This window comes from Polyodon spathula, chromosome 16 (genome assembly GCF_017654505.1).
Source record: "Polyodon spathula isolate WHYD16114869_AA chromosome 16, ASM1765450v1, whole genome shotgun sequence".
Taxonomy (NCBI): domain Eukaryota; kingdom Metazoa; phylum Chordata; class Actinopteri; order Acipenseriformes; family Polyodontidae; genus Polyodon; species Polyodon spathula.
This window is the reverse complement of record NC_054549.1, coordinates 19,804,614-19,826,152: the sequence shown is the minus strand read 5'-3', so window position 1 is coordinate 19,826,152 and position 21,539 is coordinate 19,804,614. Positions and strand designations below refer to the sequence as shown.

The 21,539-nt window shown below is 42.0% G+C and overlaps 1 protein-coding gene and 1 pseudogene across 1 annotated transcript; both read right to left on the bottom strand.

The window, feature by feature from the left end:
- Window positions 1-216: 216 nt before the first annotated feature.
- LOC121328962 lies at window positions 217-8,604 on the bottom strand (annotated as a pseudogene).
- A 4,172-nt stretch (window positions 8,605-12,776) lies between these two features.
- LOC121328961 (tripartite motif-containing protein 48-like) lies at window positions 12,777-18,881 on the bottom strand. The gene is made up of 3 exons (XM_041274117.1): window positions 18,857-18,881; window positions 13,361-13,557; window positions 12,777-13,069 (listed from the first exon to the last, which is right to left on the bottom strand). Exons 1-3 carry the CDS (start codon window positions 18,879-18,881, stop codon window positions 12,962-12,964), a joined length of 330 nt encoding a protein of 109 aa, XP_041130051.1. The 3' UTR covers window positions 12,777-12,961.
- Window positions 18,882-21,539: the final 2,658 nt, after the last annotated feature.

Below are 21,539 nucleotides of genomic sequence, written 5' to 3'. Positions count from 1 at the left end.
AAAAATAATAATACCATTAAAAAGTAATTAATACATTTCATTGTTCATTTGATTTCTGAGGGAGAATCATTTTCCCAGACTTTACTAAACCTTCACACAACTGCACAAGATGACAGTGTTTACACAGCAAAATAATTATATATATATATATATAATATATATAATAGTTATATATATATATATATATATATCTATCTAAAGTTCTGTATGCAGCAAAGGGAGTTTAATGCTTCAGATGGGTTCCTAATACCTGCTGCACAGGGAGTGAATCTACAGTGTGCTGCAGGAGAAATGGGCTTCATCCCATTCTAAGGGAATTAAAGACTGGAAATGCAAAAGAAAAATAAAAGGTTAGATCATGTGTTAATGCCTTGGTTATTACCAATCTTTAGATATATAGTTACATAAATAATATCATAAACAATGTGGTATCATAGTGGTATTAGATTTAGAAATTGTACATTAATTATAAAGAGCTGTCTCCCAGCCAGCTTCCTTTTAATCTGAGCTCCTCCACACAGGTGTGTTGAGCAGTCAGCAGGAATGATGTATTTCCTGTGTTTCTATTGGCTGCAGTCAGAGTGACCTGATATTATACCAGTGAGACCCGGCCCCTCCATATAAACCCCCAGCACCTCCAGTGAACCACACAACCTGCTCCTGTTCTTACTGGTTTACTGCTCATCCCTTTAACGCAGGAGGAAATGAGCTTCACTGAAACTCTTCACCTGTAACTTCCACACCTTCCCCTCCTATCAGTGTGCAGCAGCCAGCAGGGTTACAGGCATATTATTATTATTGATTATTATTATTATAATTATTATACATCCCTATTGTTCATCTGGAACACATTGGGATAGTCTACTTTTATAACTGCCTTCACAGGGCATATTCTGAGAGGGGCAGTTAGGCAAGCCAGACCAGAAAAATGGAAACATTCTCTCAGTAAATTTGTGTTTAAAAGTGTAGTCTCATATCACTGGAAGAACTCCCCCCCCCCCCCCCCCCCCCCCACAGTCCAGCTGAACTCTAATCTTCTGGGGTTTATTCTCCACAGTGAGTCGTGTCTCTGGTGAGGTCCCTGTCCTGTACTGATCCCCACCCCTCAGGGCTACTACTCCTGGGTTCAGAGTGAAGCTCCCTTTACTCTGGCTGGACTCTTTTGTCACACCCAGATCCCAGTCAGGTTTGTTTCCCACTTCCACATCCCAGCAGTGTTTCCCTGCGGTGAATCCCTCAGAGCCCAGCACACTAACACATCGATCAAACCGCTGTGGGTTGTGAGGAAGCCGTTGTCTCTCATTACTGAGTCTCACACTTGTTAGATTCTCAGACAGTATCAGAGCAGGGTGTGCTGTGTTGGGATCCAGTGTCACTGGAGCTGAGAGAGGAAATGCGAGACAGGTTAGAAATAAGAACACCCCCCTACAAGTGTAATGGGTGTGCAATGTCATTTATTTATTTTTCTTTGGTGCAATTTTTGTTTCATTTTTTTATGTATGTTTACTTTGATAATGTGGTACATCCCCTTAAATCTCCAAAAAACTTGTTGATCTCCATAGTAACTGCAGTGCTAATTGCTAATTGGGACGTGTATAAAAACACATCAGGTCACCCAAACAACAGAGCTACCGGATTTAGAAGTTGTGTGAGCCGAGGGCACGGGTCTGTGAACTACAATTTGGTAAGGTTTAACTTTAAACCATAAATTGTAGTGCTTGCATGCACTGGAAATGGGCTGGAGTGCTAGATGCTAACAGTAAACGTCTTGCTATTCCCATTGAATAGTTTGGTCCGCTCTGTATTACAGTGGTTTGGTATAGTAACCCTCGTGCTCTCAGACCGGGGTAGCTATTTTGTATGTCTCTTGTCTAAACAAAAGAAAACAGCTCTTTTTAATTGTGAAAGAAATACCTAGATGCCTTCCTAACTATTGCCGTCCTGAGTATACTGCAGTAGTTGGTTTGAATCTATGTGCAATATATCTGTGAGTCCTGTGTATTAGCGTGCTTTAAATTTGCAGAACTAGCGTCTTTTTCTTTACCATTCTTTGAGTCTTGTTGTCTGTCCACTATACATGGTACATCAAACTTTGATAGCAAACTCATCTTGTAGCAACCTGCATAGTGATTCAATAGTGTCTACAGGAGTGTTTGGAATTAGGCAGTTTAAAGTTACATGATGCTTTGTGTTTTAGTTCTATGAAATTAATAACTTGCTGCTATTTTTGACATGTGTTATTTTAAAGTATATGAAGTTTTATTTATCTCTGAATTGTGCTTGTGAAACTCACTGTTTTTGAAGTGTTGGTGTGAAACTTACTGTTTTCGAAGTGTGTGTGTGAAACGCACTGTTTTTGAAGTATTGGTGTAAAACGCACTGTTTTTGAAGTGTGTGTGTGTGAAACGCACTGTTTTTGAAGTGTTGGTGTGGAACTCTATGTTTAAGGCACTATAGCACTTTTTGGCCCGATTTGAGGTGCTATTGTAATCTGCTGCTATATTTGACAATCTGTATGGTTTTTGCTATCAAATTGCTGAGTGATAATTATTGTTGGCAAGTGTTTTCTTGGATGGAAATTAAGTACTAAATGACTGATTAGTTCTTAATGTGTTAGTTGTCATACGCTACCCAAATAAAACCTGTTACTTTTTACTATGGTGTCGCCCTCACTTTATACACTTGCCTCTCTTGATTGTTAAAGAACCTGCTATTTATTTGAATCAGAAGTGGTAACCAGGGGCTGTCACGTTGTCTCCTGTGTTGGGCTCCGTTGGTATCCTAGGGGGCGCTATACAAGCATTTGAATAAATCAAATGGTAAGAATTGTATATATTTCTTTATACTATACCATTTCAAACAGTATTATTCAATATCAAACACATGTTTTAAAAAAATAAATTCACAGCATGTGTAAACCCATCTTTGATTGGCTAAGATGGTCAGTGAGAATTGTAGCTGCTAGAGTTCTATCAGAGCAATAGAATATAATACTGTGACACTGCTCTGTGCTGACATTCTTAGAGCTCTGGGAGCATTCCAAGACAGTGAACTGAACTCAGAAGTCTGTGTTCTACTGCAAGAGTTTCTTTACAAGGAGTTTTAATGCAGACCAACATGGGATCAGAAACCATTTTGCTCTCTTGGAATGCTCTTCCAGCTCACCTCAATACTATGTGTTTTAATATGAAACTGAGAGATGATCTTTCTGATAGATAGAAGTGTATTTGCTCCAGGTCTATAAGTTACATTGTGTATTATTATTGATTGTATAGAGCTGTATCTTGCTGCTTACACATATTGTGGATTGTGGTTATACCCCCCCCCCCCCCTCCCCTCCTTTGTGATGCTGCCCCACAGTACTCACTGTATTGAACAATCCCCAGCATGTTCTCCAAGGTGCTCGGCTACATCTATCAGCACTCCTGAAACACACTGTGGATCCTGTAGTGTGCACTCGGCTCTGCAATAATATTCAGGAGTTACTGCTGCTCTGTCCTTGCGTTCAATACAATACAAGAGAGGAAGACAGGCCACATCTTACATACCTTCTCTTTGTGTCTTTGTAATTCTGAAACAAATAAAACATGAATTGAGACATTATTAAAACACACCACTTTGATTGAAAACAGAAACAACGCTGTCCAGCTTTACATTTTGAACTCAGTGTTTATCCATTAACATATTCTCTGGAGCACCAAACCAATGAAACACCTCTGCTGGTTTGTGGGGCTGGAGGTGTTAAAAATTAAGTTAAAATGCTTGTAAATGTCACACACAGTTAACATTCACAGTATAGTAGCAAGTGTGCATTCACAATAAGAACCTGTCACACAGAGTTAAACAATCACTACCTGCAGGAATATGTCTACAGCTTCAATCTCCTGTTCTATCACTCTGATTGTTTCTGAAAGGGATGAGATTTCTCTTGTATGTTTTTCAATCTTCTCTTTTATGATTCATCCCTTTTGTTCCTCTCCCACCATGCAGAGGTTGAAACAGTGAGGCTCTGAAGTGGTTCATTTCTATGTGCAGAGGTTGAAACAGTGAGGCTCTGAAGTGGTTCTTATCTATTGCACACTGACTGGAATAGAAACAAACTGAGATATTTAAACAATACAGCTCTGCACCGAACATTAATACAATAACTCAAAGGGTACTGTCTGTGCAGATGAAAATTAAAAAGTCACACAAGCTCAATATGACAGCCTTATTAGGTCAGAGGTCAGTGGCAGGGTCACTACAGCATTAAGCATGTTGGAGTTATTGTGGTGGGAAAATTATAATGTTGCCACTGCTATGATTGTTTAGTTTCCATGCTCAGGTTTAAATGCTATTACGGGTTATAAGATTTAGGTATCATATAATAATAATGTATCATGTACTGGTAATTGTTATTGTACATACTTCCTCTTGTTGCAGGGCAAGTGGCCCATATAAGGGATGGAAAGATATTCACTACTAGCAAGAAAGAGGAAGTTCACTTTATTATCAACCGCAAGCTGCATCCGTGACAGTTCTCAGAAATGTCACTAACTTAGTTACAATAGGTCTAATTTCAGGGTGCTTGCAATTTAGATAAGTTGTTATTGTTGCATATGATTGGTCTCATCTTAATCTTCCAAGTTGTTGCTATCCAACTTATACTGAGTTAAGCTTCTGTGATTGGCTCGCAATAACTGTAGGTTACAAGGTATATATTATGCTTACTGGCTCTGTGTAGTCAGAACATTGCTCTGTTTCCTAACACTTGTGTGTGTGAGTGTATTCTCAGGTTTGCAAGCCTTGAGTAGTAAACTTTGTTCGATTCGATCTTGTTTGTCTCACTGAGTCTCTTTCAGAAGTTGAGTGAAAAACTTCCATGACATTTTGGAGACGAGGATGGGATCCTGAACTCCTCCCGTTAAACATCCCGGGAGACGGAGTAAATCACCAGTGAGACCTTAACTTAGGTCAGGACGCGCCATTACTAAAAAATAGTTGAAGGGGTCTGCTTAGAATCTGCCTTGGGGGCATCGGCAAGGTGGATAAAGGATCCCGAACACGAAACGTGAGACCTGGTGAGATAACAATTTTGAATTAGTAATAGAGTTTAAATTGTGAGATAATAATACTGTGTCTTAAATTAGACTGTGTGTCTAGGGATAATAAGACTGTGTGTCTTAAATTAGACTGTGTGTCTATACAGGACTGTGTGTCAGTCCGCGGGAATAAATTAGACTGTGTGTCTATACATAATAAGACTGTGTGTCTTAAATTAGATTGTGTCTATACAGGACTGTGTACCAGACTGCGGGAAAGTGAATTCCTGACATTGAATAAGACTGTGTGTCTTGAAATAGTGTACACAAATTGAAAGTAATTACTATTATTGAATAAGACTGTGTGTCTTGAAGACTGTGTGTCTTGAAATAGAAATTGAAATATCTTGTTATTAATTCTTTTGTTTCTGTGTTTGTCTGTGTCGCCGGCTTGTTATGTCCTAATATATGTCTGAATTGAGTGAAATCTGGTTTGAAAAGAATGGTTATAGTTGACTTATAAAATACAAAGAAAATACGTATTACATAAAAAGTATTTGGCCCAAAATTGAAATCCAAGTATTTAAATGTACGTTGTTTAAATTAACGATAGAAAAAGTTTGTCTCAAAGGACCAGAAAAATAGAAAATACTTTCCCTAAAAGAAGATATTATAATAAATGGGTATTTTGGAGGATATCCAATTTGACACAATAATAAGGAATTAGAAAAAGCATGTTTAAGAGAAGTTAGGCGACTAAGTGACATAATGGGTGCGGCAAAAAGTAATACTGTTGACTGTACTAGTTTGACTGGATGCCAGAGAAAAATGCATGATAGATGGGGAGAAAGTCCCCAGAGTCAAAATGACTTGTGGTATGCTAAGTCAAATTTCCCCCTTAGTGGAACATTAAGTACAAGTAAATTAGCTAACTGTGGGATGTAGTTAGAAAAATGGGATAAAACAAAAGAAGAAGCGTAAAGGAAGAATAGATTGGGATAGTTTTAGAAAGTGGGAAAGAATGGCAGAAGATGAGCTAGAGAAACAATAAAAGGGCAAGGGAAAGAATGACACAGACGACAAGTGTTACAGAAAAGAAAAAAGGCAAGAATAGTGTGGAGAAATTGGAACGCCTTCCCCCTCCCTATTACGGCCTTGACCCCCACCGGATGCTGATGACGATGAAGGAAATGACTCCAGTGACAGCAGCAGCATGGTAACATCCAGCTCCACCCTTTGGGGAGGGTCCAGCCCAGGAAAGCCACAGAGCTACGCAGCAGCAGCTGCACCTCCAGCAGCAGCCACAGCCCCGACCACACGCTCCAAAACGGGAATGAAGTCAAAGAACAGTACAGTGAAGGGGAGGTGTTTCCCCTGGTGGCATATCCTAACCCCCATAAAAGACCACCTCAAGACTCAGAAGGACATGACGACTGGGAGCCCACAGTTAATGTCCAATGAGACTGGGATATTGGCGAGATGAATGACATCGCCAGAGACCTGCCTGATCACCGTAAGGACTCTGGACAGTTCGTTGAACAGGTGCAAGCACTGGTTCAAACGTATCGGCCTAATGCTGGCGAAATAGGACAAGTATTGCACCACAAACTGAAGTTGGTTTGGCAGGCAGTTAGTGAACCATTTGACATTACTCTACCATACAAAAAATGACGGACATTATATCCAACAACTCAATGCTTTATTGAAGCGGATTGCTGATAAATGGCCAGTATAACCAGACTGTACTGTAATTCATAATTGCAAGCAAGGCTTAGAAGAAAGCTAGGATGATTATTACACTCGGCTGTTGAAGTGTTATCATGATCATAGTGGACTGAAACAGAGTAAATCTCATTTTAATGAAATGTTGAAAACAGTCGTCATGAATGGAATAAAACCCGGCCTTCGGGGTCCAGTAGCCCAATCCTGCATTGGATGGGAAACCAACAACAGGCTGCACAAGAAGAAAAGAAAAAAGAAGACAAAGAAAAAAAACAGGATTGCAATTGGTGCAGCTGCAACACTACCAGAATCAAATACCTGAATACGGGGCCGCACAGGGCAAAGTAGGGGGATGTGGTGGTCGTGGTGGACAAGGACAGGGGCAACAGCGATGGCAAGGTAGGGGCCCAGTGGGTCAAGGTTTTGATAACAAACAACAGGGTGAATGCTGGACTTGTCGTAAATAAGGACATAGGAGTAACAAATGCAGTCAGTCAGGGGGTGGATCAGGAAAGCGGGGAACACAGGGTTTATGGGCAGATGAACCACAGACACAATGAGATAAGGAGGGAACAGCAGAGAGACCGAGTGAGTCTCTGGGTCGTGACAGAGTTGAAGCAATAATAAACATACCACAACCGATTACAAAAAAAAAAAAAACAGATGATGACTTTCTTAGGCATGACTGGTTATTGCAGGAATTGGATACTTGACTATGCTACAAAGACACTATGGGACTCTGTGGAAATTACAAGATTTCCTGACTGCATCCAGGAAACCCATTAATATGGTGAATTAGTAAGGAACCTATTAGAGGCCATGCAGCGGCCTAAGACAATAGCTGTAATAAAATGCACAGTGCACACTAACTCCACTGATGCTGTCTCCCTGGGTAACGCACGAGCTGATGCTGCAGCTAAGGCAGCAGCAACATGTGACAGTTCTTTTCCGGTCCAGCAGTTGCTCATTTCCTCTGTTGTAGATCAACCTTTTTCCTTACAGGACATTCTTGACCTCCAGGCATCTGCTGGTGACAAGGAAAAACACCAATGGAAACAGAGTGGTGGTCAAACGAAGAGTGGTCTCTGGTTGGGTCCCAATGGCAAGCCCATCCTACCCAGAGCCTGTTATCCTTTGATCATGACCATGTGTTCAAAGGAGGGATGGTGGACTATGTTTATCAATTTTGGTTTTGCTTTGGCTTTGCTGCTTTTGCTGCTCAGCTTTGTTCTAAATGTGTTATATGTGTGCAGAACAACATGGGGAAAGGAACCAGGGTTTCCATGGCAGCCCATCCCAAACCAAACCAGCCCTTTGACCACGTCATGATGGACTTTATTGAACTAATTCCATGGCAGGAAAAAAAAAGTACTGCCTAGTCCTTGTAGATATGTTCTCACGCTGGGTAGATGCTTTCCCCATCAAACATGCATCCGCTCTAGCGGTATCCCGCGTGTTGGTAAGGGAAATTATACCCCGATATGGAGAGCCCATGAAATTGAGCTCGGACAATGGGTCACGTTTTGTGAACGAAATAATTGACTGTTTGGGGGCCTCTTTCCATGTTGATTTAAAAAGACACTGCGCTTACCACCCGTAAAGTGGGGGCACTGTGGAACATGCAAATCAGACCTTGAAAAGTAAGCTGACTAAACTCTGTGCTGAAACAGGGCTGGCATGGGGGACGGTTCTTCCTCTGGCCTTGATGTACATCAGAGGACGCTCTCATTCTGCACACGGCCTGAGTCCACATGAGGTTTTGACTGGACGAGTGATGTGTATGCTATCACAAAGACAGCCGGAGTGGGTGGAGTCAGACCAGAGCCAGAGAGGTGGAGTTTGGTTGAGCTGAGCAAATGGCTTCGCTCGGCATTTAATAAATAAACAAACAGACAGAAAATAAACAGCTGTAACAATACAAAAACAGGACACGGCACATTCGCCAAAATAAATAGACAAACAAAACGGACTAAACAAACAAACAATAGACCAACAAACAAACATGGTGAGCTTCTATTTTTGAACGATTACTATTATTCTTATTATTTCTATCTCCTATCCCGTTCTCCACTCACTGAACACCCAACCGCGAATGAGTGAAAACATGTTGCTTTTATGTAGCTGTACCAAGACTTGGTTGCTAATCAATCGTTCAGTTGGAGTCTGGGTACAACTGCACGTGAATTAATAAAGTGCAATTCTCAGTGCTCACATATTATTACTTTTTACTTGCACGTGAAGTGCTGTGCAATCCTCATGCCTAAATACAAATATACATTTTAAACACTTGTGTTACACAGACCAGTTTATATCCGAGAAGCGAGGCAGGCATCCTTGGACAAAATGAGACAGGCATCCTTGGACGAAGTGAGGCAGGCATCCCTGGGCGAAGCATGGCAGGCAGTCAGGACAAGCTGGGGTGCGGGTGTTTGCCCTCTTCTCAGCCACTGCGGCCGTGTGGTTCTTCCCCATGCTTCCCTCAGCAGCCTATGCAAGGGCTGCTGAGGACCGTCAGCATCTAGTCCTGGTCCTTCTGGTGAAGGGAGAGGCAGCTCCTGCTCCTCTCCCCGTGACGGTGGGGGAAGTGATACCAGCAGACATTCCTCCTCTGCTGGCGGACAGGGACCCAGCAGGCATTCACCCTCTGCTGGCGGACAGTGACCCAGCAGGCATTCACCCTCTGCTGGTGGCGGAGGCAGAGGCAGCTCCTGCTGCTCTGCTCCTGCCAGTGTAGGTGACAGAGGCAGAGGCAGCTACTGCTGCTCTGCTCCTGCCGGTGGAGGTGGCGGAGGCATGTAGTCTCCTGCCAGTGAAGGTGGTGGAGGCAGAGGCAGCTCCTGCTGCTCTGCTCCTGCCGGTGAAGGTGACAGAGGCAGAGGCAGCTCCTGCTGCTCTGCGCCTGTCAGTGGAGGTGGCGGAGGCAGAGGCAGCTCCTGCTGCTCTGCGCCTGCTGGTGGAGGTGGCAGAGGCGTGTAGTCTCCTGGCGGTGGAGGTGGGAGCAGCGTGTAGTCTCCTGGCGACAGAGGTGGGAGCGGCATGTAGTCTCCTGGCGACAGAGGTGGGAGTGGTGTGTAGTCTATCCTTGTTACAGGGGACTGGTGCGGCTCTCCCTCACCTGCAGGGGGCTGGTGTGGCTCTCCCTCACTTGCAGGGCTGTTGCAGCTCTTCTGCTCTGGAGACAGCGGTGGAACCTCTCCCTCTGGCGCTGGAGACGGCTCCTCTTCCTTCTTCCTCTGCTGGTGGAGATGGGAGCGGTGGACGCTCTGCCTTCCTCTTCCCCTTTTCCCTTCTCTGCCTCCTCCTCACCTTCCTCTCCTGGGCCAGTTCCTCCTCTTCCTCTTGGTAAGGGCAGCGCACCACCAGGTGCCCGAACTCCCCACAGGCAAGGCACCAGCCTTGGTCCTCTAGACCACCGAGGAGGTCCTCCAGATCCTGGAAGCCATCTCTCCAGTTCCAGCCTTCCATTTCTTTTTTTGTTGTTGTTGTTTTGTTTTTTTTGTTTTTGAACCCAAAACAGCGGTTGGAGGAGGCAGAGGCAGCTCCTGGCGGTGGACTGGTCTCATAGCCTTCAGACGAAGCCACTCCTCCACATCCTCCACCTTTCCCTCATCGAGGGCCTTCAAAAAGAGGGGGTCTTCATAGGGGCAAACTTCCCGGAGGTGCCCATACTCCAGGCAGAAGGCACACCATGGAGCCCCTCCTTCCTTCAACTCTTCCTGGCGATCACACCACGGCTGCCTTTCTTCCTCCCATCCCATTTTTCTTTTTTAATTTAATTTTTTTTTTATGAATGTGGTTCCTGCTCTGGACTGACGCTTCTTGGAGGCGCTGTTATCCCGGTTTGACACCACGTGTCACAAAGACAGCCGGAGTGGGTGGAGTCAGACCAGAGCCAGGAAATAAGCAACAGAGAGGTGGAGTTTGGTTGAGCTGAGTGAATGGCTTCGCTCGGCATTTAATAAATAAACAAACAGGACACGGCACATTCGCCAAAATAAATAGACAAACAAAACGGACTAAACAAACAAACAATGGACCAACAAACAAACACAGTGAGCTTCTATTTTTTAACGATTACTATTATTCTTATTACTTCTACCTCCGTCTCCTATCCCGTTCTCCACTCACCGAGCACCCAACTGCGAGTGGGTGAAAACATGCTGCTTTTATGCAGCTGTACCAAGACTCGATTGCTAATCAATCATTCAGTTGGAGTCTCAGTACAACTGCACGTGAATTAATAAAGTGCAATTCCCCGTGCTCACATATTATTACTTTTTACTTGCACGTGAAGTGCTGTGCAATCCTCATGCCTAAATACAAATATACATTTTAAACACTCGAGTTACACAGACCCATTTATATCCCGTGTACCAATGACTATACACCAACATTTAACACACCACACACAACATATAACAGATAATATACACAGGGGAGGGCACTTTGTCACAATGCCTAATCATTTATCTCATACCAGGCACCAGCTGACCCTTCAAGGATTTGACGATGAGTTAATTGCATATTGTGTGGCTCTTAACAATGTGCTCAAGAATCTTTTCTCTAGGGTATGAGCCACCTTGCCTGATCCAGCTGAGGGACCCAGACACAACATCCATCCTGGAGACTGAGTGGTGATCAAGGACCTGCTGAGGAAGCATTGGCACCAACAACGCTGGGCAGGTCCATTCCAAGTGTTGCTATGTTTTCATGAACCCCTGTACTGTGTATTACACTAGCATGCTGCTATGTTTTCATGAACCCCATGTACTGTGTATTACACTAGCATGCTGCTATGTTGCAGGACCACAAAAGGATTATTCCTGAGCTGTAGCCATTTCCTTTCTGTAGGCTGAGTGCCTACAATCTGAACATGTGCCATGAGCAGCAGCAGCTCCTCCCACATTCTTTTATTATAATCTGCACACTCCAGTACATGGCTAACCGCAGCCAACATGTAAACCAATCCTGTTATGTCTGGGCTGCTGTCCCACGAGGGAAGAACATGGGAATGAAGAATAGGACCCATTTGCCTGGGTAAAAGACCTACTTGAGCATGGGGAGCTACTCTGTTCCACTGGGCTATGTATGGATTAATATTGCTCATAGCGCTTTATCACTTGCATTAAGAAACTCTGTACCAAAGTGTTGGACACTGCTGTAACCATGCCTCTGCTTACCACTGATAGTCAATGTGACAAGGATACTGATCCCTTTTCTGAACTGGCTGATGATTTGATGTAATTTTCTCTTAGGTTGTAATTTAATTACAAAAGTAGGGAATGTGGTGGGAAAATTACAATGTTGCTACTGCTATGATTGTTTAGGTTTGCATGCTCAGGTTTAAAAGCTATTACGGGTTATAAGATTTAGGTATCATATAATAATAATGTATCATGTACTGGTAATTGTTATTGTACATACTTCCTCTTTCTTGTTGCAGGGCAAGTGGCCCATATAAGGGATGGAAAGATACTGGCTACTAGCAAGAAAGAGGAAGTTCACTTTATTATCAACCGCAAGCTGCATCCGTGACAGTTCTCAGAAATGTCACTAACTTAGTTACAATAGGTCTAATTTCAGGATGCTTGCAATTTAGATAAGTTGTTATTGTTGCATATGATTGGTCTCATCTTAATCTTCCAAGTTGTTGCTATCCAACCTAGACTGAGTTAAGCTTCTGTGATTGGCTCGCAATAACTGTAGGTTACAAGGTATATATTATGCTTACTGGCTCTGTGTAATCAGAACATTGCTCGGTTTCCTAACACTTGTGCATGCAAGCCTTGAGTAATAAACTTTGTTGGATTCGACCTGGTTTGCCTCACTGAGTCTCTTTCAGAAGTTGAGTGAAAAACTTCCATGACATTATACAACTGTAAATATGAAGTCACTACCTGTAATGGGTCAGAGATATAAGGCTTACAGAGGCGTGGCTGAAACAGCTATAAAATAAGGAGACGTACAGTAAGTACTTTCTATCTGCCCTTTTGTGATAGTCTGTATGTGTATATATATATATATATATATATATATATATATATATATATATAGGATTATGTTCTGCTCAGACTTGTTGGATCCTGTTGTTTAAATTGCCTCTTTATAATACCCCACCCCCCACCAACATGATTACTTGAGTACAGGAATAATAAATGAAACCCTACTGTGAAAACAGAATACTGTGTTTAAATGATTTTTTTTTTAAATCTGAGAAATCAAAGTTCTTCACAAACTGTATAATCCTGTGCTGCCTCCTCGACTGGACAGCACTTGTGATTTTCATGTTTCTTTGATATTTGACAAACAAGACTACGCAGCGACCTAATTCAAGCATTCAAAATTCTAAAAGGTATTGACAATGTCAACACAAGGGACTTTTTCGACCTGAAAAAAGAAACAAGGACCAGGGGTTACAAATGGAGATTAGACAAAGGGGCATTCAGAACAGAAAATAGAAGGCACTTTTTTACACAGAGAATTGTGAGGGTCTGGAATCAACTTCCCAGTAACGTTGTTGAAGCTGACACCCTGGGATCCTTCAAGAAGCTGCTTGATGAGATTCTGGGATCAATAAGCTACCAACAACCAAACGAGCAAGATGGGCCGAATGGCTTCCTCTCATTTGTAAACTTTCTTATGTTCTTATGAGGTCTTTTCTCTTTCCAGCACTGATCCAGACATGATTTACAGAAGCTGTGGTTACAACTAAGAGTTACAGGATCACTGAAAATATCACAGCACACAGCACAGGAAAGCTCTTCCAGACGAGAAGTGTGTAGCAATTCACTTGCTCCATAAAGTGGGTGTACGTTTCACCCACCTGTCCCTTTAATTAGGGTCAGTAGCCTGGCCAGGTTAAAATTCAATTTCCCATAGTTCCTTGTTATCACCCTCTGTTCATCCTCTCCCCCATTGGCTCATTCAGATTTCCACTCCTCAAATCTCAGAGCTCCTTGGAAGCCAGTACTGGTATTAAAGCTGGCTGCTAGACCAGGGGGGAACTTCATTTTCTCTTGAGGAATCCATTTACAAATAACAGCATATTACTTAATTACAGTGTAACGTTAACTTTATTTTAGATAAATACTGGTGCATCCATTTACTCTTTTGTTTTGAGTGGAAGCGACAGCATGGCGAAGTACAGGCGTGGAAAAGTGCAGAGCAGTTTAGAAGCAGTAAGGAGAAATTACATCTTTATTTCCTTTAATCAGAAAACACAGGACACTGGGGAAACACTGCAGCTCAAAGTCAAACAGCCCTGTGTGTTTTTCTGATAACAAACAAGCTGAAACTCGGAGCAGCTGATTCAAATTCAGCGCCGTTCTGAGACACGGGCGAGGGGAGGAGCCAACAGCACAGCAGAACAACGCAGCTAATAACGAGGCAGTCTTCCCAGCGACAGCGGATGGAAGCAACAGCGTGGGAAAAGTACAGACATGGAAAAGTGCAGAGCAGTTTGAAAGCAGGTTGACAGCTGCAGAAGAAACTAAACTTCAAAAAAAAAAAAAAACCCTCAACATGGTCTTCAAGCCAGTAATCTGTGACACCTGCATGATGTGGGAAATCCGAGAAAACCCAGCAGAGCTAAACCAAGTGTGCGTAAAGTGCCACGCGATCCAAGACTTGCATAAACTAGTAACTATGCTAGAAATGAAGCTGGAAGAAATGAGACAGCAACAGGATCTTGAGGAGCTGGCACACTCACAATTCATGGAAGTCTGCACAGACTGAAAGCCACCAGGGAGACAGAAGGTCAGAACAGCTGGGTTCAGGTAGGCAGAAGCAGAGAAAAAAAGAAACTTCGTCAAACACAACCACCAGAAATTAAAACAACCAACAAATTTGAGTCACTTCAAAATTTTGATGAGCAAAACCAACAAAAGAACGAAAGGAACAACATCCAGGACACTATCGACAGTGGTGACCAGACAGCAAAAAGAAGGGAGGGTCATGATTGTTGGGGACTCCATACTGAGAAACACAGCAAGTTCAATTCGCAGTTTGGACCCCCTGCCTTCTGGGAGCCTTTGTCAAGCAGATCACTGAGAATGTGGACAGGCTCCTAGAATGAACAGGAGATGACCCGGTAGTAGTCATCCACATCGGTACAAACAACATTGAAAGAGATAGACCACAATCCCTGCAAAACAAATTCAGAGGGCTAGTATTGAACTTAGAATGCAAGCCCAAAACTGTGGTATTTTCTGGTATACTACCAGCACCTTACAAAGGACAGCTGGAAATAATTAATCAAAGCGCATGGCTGAAGACATGGTGCACACGGGAAGGCTCCACCTGTCTTGATCATTGGACCACATTCTAGAAAGAGGACTATCTGTATAGATGGGACAGACTGGACTTAAATAAAAAGGGAACCAGTCTACTTGGAGAAAAGATCCTCGAGCAGGTTCAGAAACATTTAAACTAGAAAGGAAGAGGGGAACAAAAAAACAGAAGGGAGACCGCATCAAAACAAGAACAACAACTCAGGTAAGACAACCATTAAATGTATTTATCTAAATGCTAGAAATATCAGACAAAATTTTAGAACTTGAAGCTACTGCACTAACAAGTAACTATGATGTGATAGGTGTTACAGAAACTTGGTTGTCTGAGAGTGATGGGGACGAATATAATATTTGTGGGTATAACCTGTATAGGAAAGACAGGCAGGACAGAAGAGGAGGAGGGGTACAGCTATACATAAGAAACAGTCTTGAAGCCCAGGTGTTAAACCTAGACAAAGAATAAAGCCGAATCAATATGGGTCAGAATAATGGACAAAAATTCAAAGGGCATAATAATAGGAGCATGCTATAGACCGCCAGATTCAGACAGTGAGCAAAATAATCTGTTATACAATGACATTGGAAATGCGTGTAGCAAAGGAGAAGCCATACTAATGGGGGATTTCAACTTCCCCCAAATAAATGGGAAAACCCGGTGGGGAGCATGACAGATGAAATTGAAATGGTGGAAATGACAAATGACTGCTTCCTAACACAATTTGTCAAGGCAACGACTAGAGGGGAGGCATGCCTTGATTTAGTCTTTTCAAATAACGAAGACAGAATAACTAAAACAGAGGTCAGAGAACCACTAGCAAACTCAGACCACAACATGGTCTCATTTGAAGTGCTTTTTAAAACCCCAAAAGTAACGACTAAAGCTAAGGTTTACAATTTTAGAAAAGCAAACTATGAAGGTATGAAACAGAGACTAACAGAAGTAGACTGGAGTAAAATAGAGAAAACATCCACAGAAAAGGATGGCTGTTCTTCAAAAATGTAGTACTAGAGGCACAAAACAATTACATCCCTAAAGTAGACAAATCTAAATGTAAAACTAAATTGCCAAAATGGTTTAATAGATCAATTAAAGAAAAATATTCAGCGAAAAAAGGTACTTTACAGAGCATTAAAAAGGGACCAAAAAGAAAGTACGCAGAAAGAGTACACAGAACTGCAAACGCAAGTCAAAAAGGAAGTTAGAAAGGCCAAGAGAGAAAAAGAAATGAACATTGCTAAGGGGGCTAAAACCAATTCCAAAATGTTTTTCCAATATTACAACAGCAAGAGAACATTCAAAGAGGAGATTAAATGTCTAAGAGATACAAATGGCAAAATCGTAGATGAAGAAAAAAATATAGCAAATATATTAAATGATTACTTTTCACAAGTTTTTACAAAGGAGGATACGGACAACATGCCCCAAATGTCATCCAGTTCCTATCCAGTTTTAAATAACTTTAGCATAACCGAGGCAGAAGTGTTAAAGGGACTTGGAGCTCTTAAAATAAACAAATCCCCTGGGCCGGATGAGATCCTCCCAATAGTACTCAAAGAAATGAAAGAAGTTATTTACAAACCGCTAACCAAGATCATGCAACAGTCTCTTGACACAGGGGTGGTACCGACAGACTGGAAAATTGCAAACGTAATACCGATCCACAAAAAGGGAAACAAAACTGAACCAGGTAACTACAGACCAGTAAGCCTGACTTCTATTATATGCAAACTTATGGAAACTATAATAAGATCCAAAATGGAAAAGTACCTATATGGTAACAGGGTCCTGGGAGACAGTCAACATGGTTTTAGGAAAGGGAGATCGTAACTAACTTGCTTGATCTTTTTGAGGATGCAACTTCGGTAATGGATAATTGCAAAGCATATGACATGGTTTATTTAGATTTCTAGAAAGCTTTTGACAAAGTCCCACACAAAAGATTAATTCTCAAACTGAACGCAGTAGGGATTCAAGGAAACACATGTACATGGATTAGGGAGTGGTTAACATGTAGAAAACAGAAAGTACTGATTAGAGGAAAAACCTCAGAATGGAGTGTGTTAACCAGTGGAGTACCACAGGGATCAGTATTAGGTCCTCTGCTATTCCTAATCTACATTAATGATTTAGATTCTGGTATAGAAAGCAGACTTATTAAATTTGCAGATGACACAAAAATAGGGGGAGTGGCAAACACCGTTGCAGCAGCAAAGGTCATTCAAAATGATCTAGACAAGATTCAGAACTGGGCAGACACATGACAAATGACATTTAATAGAGAAAAGTGTAAGGTACTGCACGCAGGAAATAAAAATGTGCATTATAAATATCATATGGGAGATACTGAAATTGGAGAAGGTATTTATGAAAAAGACCTAGGAGTTTTTGTTGACTCAGAAATGTCTTCATCTAGACAATGTGGGGAAGCTGTAAAAAAGGCTAACAAGATGCTCGGATACATTGTGAAAAGTGTTGAATTTGAATCAAGAGAAGTAATGTTAAAACTGTACAATGCATTAGTAAGACCTCATCTTGAATATTGTGTGCAGTTCTGGTCACCTCGCTATAAAAAAGATATTGCTGCTCTAGAAAGAGTGCAAAGAAGAGCGACCAGAATTATTCTGGGCTTAAAAGGCAGTCATACGCAGACAGGCTAAAAGAATTGAATCTGTTCAGTCTTGAACAAAGAAGACTACGTGGCGACCTAATTCAAGCATTCAAAATTCTAAAAGGTATTGACAGTGTCGACCCAAGGGACTTTTTCAGCCTGAAAAAAGAAACAAGGACCAGGGGTCACAAATGGAGATTAGACAAAGGGGCATTCAGAACCGAAAATAGGAGGCACTTTTTTACACAGAGAATTGTGAGGGTCTGGAATCAACTCCCCAGTAATGCTGTTGAAGCTGACACCCTGGGATCCTTCAAGAAGCTGCTTGATGAGATTCTGGGATTAATAAGCTACTAACAAACCAAACTTTGTCTAAACCTTTCTTTTTTTGTTTACACTGTTACTTTAAGTTTATTTGCTGTTCAAGGTCTGTTTAGTTTGTTTTTGTTAGTGTGTACAGTATCCATTTTGTTCGATTCTCCTGATATTTTCCAAACGGCTGTTCACCACTCAACCCGGTACTACTCAACAGACTCACCATTTTCTACGATCGCTATTTTTTCATCAGTCTTCATCCATCATCATCAGTACAGGAATTTGGGACTTCATTATTTGTTGGTGAGATTATTCCTTTTTTGTTTGCTGGTTTTTTCTACTTTGATACTTTGGTTCCTGTAATTTTGGTTTTGTTCTTTTGTTTGGATTTCATGCGCATTGCTTCACTGGACTTGTTAGGCCTAAATTTAATTTATCATCCATTGCCATCAAGAATGTCTTTGTAATGTTTTCCCCATATAATTACACTATGCAACACAATTTTTGTTCCTGGGTAGTAAGTGTTATTTTCAAATTGCTTATGCCTCAAAAGTATAGAAAATGGCTATTATTCCCCACAGACTTTGCTTTTGTGACCAGGACAGTGATATTTTGAAATGTACCTATTTCCAATGAGAAAACGGGCAAATTTGTGTCTTTTCGTTCACATAAAGTCAGAAAAAAACAACAAATGAATCCAAATTAACATGTATTTATACTAAAGTAATACAAAAATGACTACAAAAGATTTAGAAGTGAGTAGTTTTTTTAGATTTACGATTATACTGTAAATCACTTTCATGAATCAGCCCCCAAATGTAGTCTCCCATCATATTCTCGTTATACTGTCCTTCGTAGTGGCGTTCAAAGTCCAGTATATCCTGGTGGACGCGCTCACCTTTCTCCTCCGAGTACGCTCCCATGTTCTCCTTGAATTTATCAAGATAAGCATCAAGGATATGGACTTTGAGGGATATCCTACAGCCCATTATGCCGTAGTTCTTCATCAGAGTCTCAACCAGCTCTACATAGTTTTCGGCCTTGTGATTGCCCAGGAAGCCCCGAACCACTGCGACAAAGCTGTTCCAAACCGCTTTCTCCTTACTAGTGAGCTTCTTGGGGAATTCATTGCACTCCAGGATCTGCTTTATCTGTGGTCCGACGAAGACACCGGCTTTGACCTCTTGAAGGTACTTGAAGGCTGCCGACTCCTTATCTAGAGCTCTGACAAATTGTTTCATAAGGCCCAATTTGATGTGCAGTGGTGGCACCAGCACCTTCCGGGGGTCCACCAGTGGCTCCCACTTGATGTTGTTCCTCCCCTAAAAGAACTCGGTCCCCTGTGGCCAGTCCCGCCTGTGGTAGTGCACCTTGGTGTCCCTGCTGTCCCAAAGGCAAAGATAGCAGGGAAACTTGGTAAAACCATCTTGGAGACCCATCAGGAATTCCACCATTTTAAAGTCTCCTATGACCTCCCAGCCGTACTCATCATACTTCAAGGCGTCCAGCAAGGTCTTGATGCTGTTGAAATCCTCTTTGAGGTGCACCGAGTGAGCCAGGGGAAGAGACTGGTACTTGTTACCATTATGGAGCAGCACGGCTTTGAGGCTCCTGGATGAGCTGTCAATGAAGAGGCGCCACTCATTCTGGTTACAGGCGATTCCGATTGCCTCGAACAGACTGGTCACATTGTGGCAGAAGCAGAGCCCATCTTGACGGGTGAAGAAGCTGGAAAAAGGTTGGTGACGCTTCCTCTGATCTGCGACTTGCACACTTTCATCCAACAAGTTCCACTGCTTGAGCCTAGACGTCAAAAGCTCGGCATTGGACTTGGCGAGACCAAGATTTCTAAACAAGTCGTTGAGATCTTTTTGGTTGGGGTAGTATGGGTTTCTCTCCTCAGCTCCACCTCTGAAATTGTCATCTGGATCTACAACGTCTTCCTCGCTCTCTGACTTGCTGCTCTCTTTTAAAGACGGCTGCTCTCTCTCCGGAGGAGTGGGTACGGGGAGCTCATGGCAGTGTGGCACCGGGGCGATGGATGAAGGAAGGTCCGGATACGTGATAGCAGGTGCATTCTTGCCAGTCCGACGTTTGGAAGGGTCCACCATGCAGAAGTAGCAGTTGCTTCAGTGGGTTCCCGCCAAATTCTTGGGATAGCGAACTTCATGGCTCTCTTTTCCCCTCTGTACCATCCTACAAAAATACATTTATTTCACCCATGACTAATGTGTAAGAGATTCTCGCAACATTTTTCATATATATTTTTTCAATAACATTGAAAATTGTAAAACATTTTAAAATTAAAAACTTTTACAATTTTAAAAATTTTAACAAATTTTATAACATAAAATTCCGAGCAACAATTGTCCATCTTACCTTCCAGAGTTTTTTTGCAGTGCTCGCAGGTGAAATGAGGTGCCCAGGGTTTGTCTTGATCCCCGACAGGCATGCCGAAATATGCCTTGTAGGCCTCACACATCTTAGCAGATGTTTCCACGGAGTACTTTTTCGCTTGTCTTGATAAATTAGCCAGAGACATAGCAAAATGCGTCTGCCGGATGCTTGCAGCCTCTTGATGCCATCTCAGAAAAATGCAGATATGTATCCACTTAGGCAGCTGGAACTAAACTGAACTGATGGGCTTAAGGCCCCTGTATTTATACTACCATTTATATTACTGGAAAGTTCTAGAAGTTACTCCAAGTTTACTCATCACTGAATCTATCTGGAATGTTCTGGAAAATAGGTAAATTTCAAAATATCACTGTCCTGGTCACAAAAGCAACGTTTGTGTGGAATAATAGCCATTTTCTATACTTTTGAGGCATAAGCAATTAGGAAATAACACTTACTACCCAGGAACAAAAAAAAAAAAAAATTGTTACACGGTGTTATCAAGTGTTCTGGGTAATAGCAAAGCTATTCACAGGGAATTTTGTGTGCCAAGTGAGAAGGGGGCTGTAGTGTCTGGGTGGGTTAGCTACTATTAAATACTTACCTGGTAAAGACAGACAGCCATAAATCTTGTTCCACAATAAGATCTTATATAGCAACTACTTACGATGGGAATAAGTCTTTAACCAATCAAATGAATACGTGGACTTTTTTGTTTGGTTGTACTTTGTAATCTGATGCTGATTTGCTGTAGGGAGAGAACTGTATACAGGGACAGGGAAGATGTTCCTCACTAAGTTTCTTTGAGAGGAGCTTCCAGTACTGTGGTCATTGTAACCAAAAGACAAAAAACTTGTCAAATTGTTTAAGCTTGACCTCTATTGTATTGTTTCCATGTTCTAAAAATATTTCTTACAGCATTGGCATCACGAACAGGATTCCCAATTGCTCGCTCACCCAACCGCTGAGATAAGCTAGAGTACGATGTGGCTGACATTCTTAGGGTAAGGATATTTAACATATTTTGTCTTATACGGTTTTAGAAGTCTTGCTTGCATTCAAAGAGGATCGACAGATCCTGTAAGAGAAGTGTTTATATGTATGTATATGTATGTGTGCAGTGGACTAGGGATTGTTCATGCCCTTGATACAATGTAACTGAAAGTTTTGGTGGAAAGTCGCAG

Coding starts and splice junctions, on each gene's coding strand:
- LOC121328961 (XM_041274117.1), bottom strand. CDS start 18,881: ATGGGAGCGTACTCGGAGGAGAAAG. Junction 13,558..18,856: donor AGCGTACTCGGAGGAGAAAG/GTGAGCGCGTCC, acceptor CAGGTGGGTGAA/ACGTACACCCACTTTATGGA. Junction 13,070..13,360: donor GAAAGTTTACAAATGAGAGG/AAGCCATTCGGC, acceptor AATGCTTGAATT/AGGTCGCTGCGTAGTCTTGT.